Genomic DNA, 6,000 nt, shown 5'->3' on the forward strand with positions numbered 1-6,000 from the left:
ATCAAAGTACCTGTTAGATTTTTTGTTAGCCTACTGAAGATTACCACGCACATCCGTCCAAACTCTCTCCAAATCACCGGAAAAACTCTCCTCCTCAGGCACAGCCGATACCAATTTGGAGAATGACCCAAAAGACGGATGTCTCCCAGAACAACAAAAAAAAGGCGAACAACCAGCAGAAGAGGATGTATGGTTGTTAAGAGCAAACTCAGCAAGTGGCAGAAACTCAGACCACCCCTCCTGATTGTCTGCCACAAAACAACACAAGAACTGCTCAACATCCTGATTCTTCCTTTCTGTCTGGCCATTAGACTCAGGATGATATCCGGATGAAAACGACAAATGAACTCCCAACCTGTCACAAAAAGCACGCCAAAAACGAGCCACGAACTGAGGTCTCCTATCCGAAACAATGTCAGTAGGAACGCCATGTAGTCTGACAATTTCCTTGACAAAGGCCTTAGCGAGTGTCTTAGCGCAGGGCAGTTTGATGAAAGGAACCAAGTGACACATCTTGTTAAAACGGTCCACGACCACCCAGATGACTGTGAAACCCTCAGAGGGGGGAAGGTCAGTAATAAAGTCCATAGCCAGATGTGTCCAAGGTGCACTAGGAACCTCCAGAGGGCAAAGCAAAGAAATTCCTGGATGACCTGCCAACTGAGACTCATGACACTCAACAAACAAATCTCTCCTAAAGGTCCTAGGCACAAACAACCTCCCATGGGGAGTGTTAGATGGGGCATTCTCCTGTGCTTTAAGAATCTCATCTTCCAAAACGGAGTCCAATGCAGCAATCACAACACCTTCTTGTAAAATGCTCCCCTCCTCCTCAGCACCGACCATGGGAGAAAAGCTGCGAGACAAAGCATCAACTTTAACATTCTTGGTACCCGGGATGTAAGTAATGGAAAAATTAAACCGCGAGAAAAAAAAGTGCCCACCTAGCCTGATGGGCATTCAAGCGCATGGCAGCATCAAGATAGATCAGATTTTTATGATCAGTGAAAACCTGAATGGGAAATTCAGCACCTTCCAAGAAATGACGCCAGTGTTCAAATGCGAGTTTAATAGCCAGCAATTCCCGATTACCAATATCGTAAGTTCAGTCTCAGAAAAAATTTTTGAAAAAAAAGCACAGGGATGTACTCCATCCTTGTTTTTCTGAGACAACACCGCACCGACCCCCACCGAAGAAGCATCAACCTCAACCAAAAACGGCTTAGACACATCAGGCTGCATAAGGATGGGAGCAGAGCTGAACCTCTCCTTTAGAAACACAAAAGCTTCAATGGCCTCAGTAGTCCACTAAACCGCATTAGCACCTGTCCTGGTGAGGTCGGTCAGTGGTTTGACAATAATAGAAAAATTTTTTATGAATTTTCTGTAATAATTGGCGAAACCCAAAAACCTCTGTATCGATTTCAAACCAATAGGCCTAGGCCATTCCTGAACCGCCTGAACCTTCACAGGGTCCATCTCAAAGCCCTCGCTGGAGATAATGTAGCCCAAAAAACTAATTCTCTGTACAGCAAACTCACATTTCTCCAGCTTAGCAAAAAGCGAATTGTCAATTAATAACTGTAATATCTCACGTACGCTCCACCAATGAGACTCCAGATCAGGCGAATAAATCAAAATTTCATCCAAATACACAACCACATTTTTGCTGATCAAAGGTCTAAGGATGTCATTAATAAGATTCTGAAAAAATGCTGGAGCATTGGTAAGACCAAAAGGCATAACCAGGTTCTCAGAATGACCCACAGGAGTGTTAAAAGCAGTCTTCCATTCATCACCCTCCTTCATGCGCAACAAATTGTATACCAACCGGAGATCAATTTTAGAGAACCACTTGGCCCCCACTAACTAGTTGAACAAATCAGGAATCAATGGCAGTGGGTAGGGATTGCGTACAGTAATTTTATTAATCTCACGAAAATCCAGACAAGGACGTAAACCGCCGTCCTTTTTTTCAACAAAAAAAAATCCAACAGCCACAGGAGACTTGGAAGGCCTAATGTGACCGGCGGGCAAGCTTGTCTGTATGTATTCCTCCAAAGCCTTTCTCTCAGGAATAGTAAGATTAAATAAACGACTTTTAGGAAGAGTCGCTCCAGGGACAAATTCAATGGTACAATCATAGTCTCTATGGGGAGGCAATATTTGTGACTCCTCCTCAGAAAAAACTCTCCAAAAATCCTGAATAGGTACAGGTAATTCCCCTTTTTCCACCGCAGCAATAAGTCCGTTACAACACTTGTCATAACACTTAGGACTCCAGGACTTAATTTCATTGGTAGACCAATCCAATACAGGATTGTGCAATTTTAACCAGGGTAACCCCAAAATTACTGGAGAAGGCAAATTATTTAATACCACCAAATCTAAATTTTCTTGGTGAATACCATTAATAGTGAGGGGAAATTCACAGACCTTGTGAGTAACACTCTTCAAGGGGGAGCCATCGACAGAAACCACAGCAATAGGGGATGACAAAAGTTTGGGTTTTAATTTAAGTTTTTCCAAGAATCCCCCATCAATCACATTCAGAGTAGAACCACAATCCACAAATATCCGAAATTCAATTAATTCTTCCTGAGCAGCAGTAGTAGCAGAAAGAAATACCCCCTTAGAATTTAAACAGGCAATACGGGCGTAACTGACCTTTTTTTTTTCTTTGTTCATACGAAGCACACAGTTCTTAATAAAATGGTCAGATTTCCCGCAATAAAAGCACAAACCTTCAGAAGATCTGCGGTCTTTTTCCTGAGAGCGGGGTGCCATCGCCCCAATCTCCATCGGCTCTCCAATGTCAGTACAGACCCTCTCAAGACTCGGAGCTGACATGGCAGAGGATTTACTTTCATTAACCTTTGCAGGCAGTCTCCTGTCCACCCGTATAACTAATTGCATTGCCTCCTGCAAGTTTCCAGGTGTGGGATAAGCAATCAGCAAATCCTTAACCCTTTCACCTAGCCCCGCAAGAAACAAACTTTTCAAAGCTGAATCGTTCCACCCCACCTGGGCAGACCACCGACGGAAGTGAGAACAATATTTTTCCACATTACCTGATCCCTGCCTCAAATGTCTTAATTCAGTCTCAGCTGATGAGACACGATCAGGATCATCATACAACAAACCCAAAGCAGAAAAAAAACTATCCACTGATCTAAAGCATGGATCACTAGGTTGGAGAGAAAAGGCACATCCCTGAGGTTCTTTGCGCAAAAGTGACATTATGAACCCTATGCGCTGTGATTCATCACCAGAGGATCTGAGTCTCAAACGAAAATACAATAAACAAGCATTTTTAAAGAAAAAAAATTCCTGTTGATCACCAAAGAATAAATCAGGTAAACGTACCTTTGGCTCCACAAAATGTGCTCCAGAACAGCTACTCACATGTTGTTGGAGCTCGGCCACCTCCAGAGAGAGTCCCTGCAAGCTTTGAGCCAAATCCTGAACCGACACCATGATGGAAACTGGAAGTCTTTCCTTAGAGATATTTTTTGAGCTGGACTTACTGTTGTGATCTGCTGCAAGCACTAAGGAAAGAAAGGAGATCTGTCCCTACAATAGAACTAAGCTAGATCCCTACGATGTAACGGGGAACCTGATCCTGCAATCAGACCCGTTAAAGTCCTCGGCTAGTCTGTACGAAGACCTATAGATGCAAGGGAGGGATCCCTACAAGAACTAGGGACTGGGATAAAGTTGGGCACCTCCTAGCAGAAATTGTAGCAGTAAAAGACAAACACACAACATAGAACATAAAGGTCCGAAGACCAAGCTAAACTGACTGAGAAAGGTAACTAAGCATCAGGCTAGCTAAAGAGTAGAAATTACAATGAAGTCCAGCAAGGCCAGGAGGGTGGAGCAGGATTAAGTAGGCAAACAAGGTCATGTGACCAGCAAGATAGAAAAAACCTAACAGGAGAGTTCTAACAGTCGGTCCTTAAGGCATTAATGTTGTAGGTGATATCTCCTAACAGATTTGTGTAAATACTACTCTGCCACCAGTTTCTGACCCATTCCCTCAAGCCAGAGGTAAAGCTGCTGTATTGTAGGTCAGCTGCACATAAAAGTGCACCATAAAGTTCTCAATATAGGAAAAAGTAGTAAAAAAAAATTACAATTATACAGGGTGATTCAGAAAGGATGGGGAAAAATCATAGCCTCTGTATTCATAACTGAGAGAACATAACACAACTTTATTAACATGAAAAGACATACTTTACATTTTTAAAGACATATCTATACACTACAAATGTTCAAAGTGATTTCTATTGGTGACTCAGCACGTCTAGGTGGTAGTCCTGTTCAGTCTAGACATATAGCAGCACATACTCGGATACGGACTCCACTGTTTCAGTTATGGGTTGTCTTAGGTCATTCAAGCACTTTCTTGATCGCCCATCTTATTTCACACTATATGAGCACATTTTACTCTTGTCTTCTGAAAAATTAAAGATATGCTGTGATTAGTTGCTATGGACAACTAAGCCAGCATTGCTTTTATTTTTAGTCACTGACCATTTATCATTAATGCTACATTAACTCGAGACCTTTACTTTTGAACAGTAATTTTTGAATCTCGTGTATATACAGTATAAAATGGTACTTATATTGGAAAAAAACTTTAGCAACATATGAAAATGCATCAGAAGAAAGCCCAGGCATGTGAGAAGTGTTCTTAGTACAAAAAAAGTAATTCAGGATTGATAAAAGTTACAACTCCTGATGTTTTATCTAGAAATGCCTGTTCTTTATTTTGAATTCTTACAGTCTTTTTCTCTCTCTTTTAGAGAAGCGTGTAGCCACTGCTCGTGGTTTTCAGGGATTATGGGGAGGTGTTCTCTCGCAACGTGATTCATCTCTTAACAGGCTGCAGACATCAGAAGGGAAAGATTTTGACCAAAGCATTGAAGACCATTTTGAAAATTCAGTAGATCAGTGAATCACCAAACACCAACTGAGGCTGCACCTTTTTAGATACACATATTTCTGCATATTTTTATCAGACCTCACTGTCAGGAGTTTGAATTTCAGTATTTAGGTCAAACAAAATGTGCCTTTTCAATTTTGCTTTTAATTAAATTTTTACATTTGCCCATGTATTAGGGTATTGATTATATTTTATAAAGCGTGATGCAGTGAAAGGTGTAGTACTGGATGGAAGGCATATTTCTCCCAGCAAGGTAAAATGTGGCCTGGATTTTCCCTAACTTTCCAGGTTTTCAGTCCAACACCTGACATACACAGCTGCAGCAATCAAGCCTGCATAAGCCAGTTAGGGGGGAAATCTCAGGGTGTGTGGAGCTAGGCTGGAGTGAGCCTGAATTTGTGTTGCTGTTTGGATACATGCTGGAAAGGTCTGTGACAAAGATTCAAGCAACCCTGGGAATGGCACCTGATGGTCGCCTGTGGCCAGCAACTAACCACATCACTAGTGGTGAACAGGCAGCTGCTTAGTTAAGCCCGTACCATGCAACGGTGAGTCTGAGGACCGGTGGTTCTCCAAGTTGGAGTATATTTACGTTGTTTTTTTTCCATTTCTGCCACCTGCTCTTTAAAGTCTTAATAAAACACTGAAGTTTGGACTTTAAGCTTGTGTGTTGCCTCATTATTGCGTGCCTGCTGCTGCCTACCAGAGCAAATCCCTACAATTGGTGGAGAATGCGGCAATGCAGTTTTATGTCCTGGGTGAAAGGAGTGGCGCAGATCCAGTTGTGGAAATCTGCAGAAATGGAGGCCACAGTAAAAGTGCTTATGGAGGCCATGCAAAAGCAGCAGCGGGCTAGACAGCAGCAGCAGGAAGCCACCAACCGCAGCTGATATTTAATCAACAGCAGCAGGAAACCAACCAGCTGTTGATACAGCACATCACAACATCGCAGACAACAGGAACTCCACGGGGAATCCATGATGTCCGGAAAGTGGTTCGTTCAGTGATCCCTAAAATGGATAAATCTGATGATGTCGAGACGTATCTGCAGA

General features: G+C 42.4%; 1 protein-coding gene across 2 annotated transcripts in view; it reads left to right on the forward strand.

Moving 5' to 3' along the window:
- Positions 1-5,560, forward strand: part of DEF6 (DEF6 guanine nucleotide exchange factor) — a 554,612-nt gene extending 549,052 nt beyond the window's left edge. Inside the window, exon 12 of one of the 2 annotated variants that reach the window (XM_073666425.1) lies at positions 4,809-5,560. In XM_073666425.1, the coding sequence (XP_073522526.1) occupies positions 4,809-4,960 (152 nt within the window). In that variant the 3' untranslated portion in view covers positions 4,961-5,560. The remainder of the gene's footprint in view (positions 1-4,808) is intronic. The other variant, XM_073666424.1, reaches the window with a different exon arrangement.
- The last annotated feature ends 440 nt before the right edge of the window (positions 5,561-6,000 follow it).

This window comes from Phyllobates terribilis, unplaced genomic scaffold, assembly GCF_046119375.1.
Source record: "Phyllobates terribilis strain yellow unplaced genomic scaffold, ASM4611937v1 Scaffold_2__4_contigs__length_985480577, whole genome shotgun sequence".
Lineage (NCBI taxonomy): Eukaryota > Metazoa > Chordata > Amphibia > Anura > Dendrobatidae > Phyllobates > Phyllobates terribilis.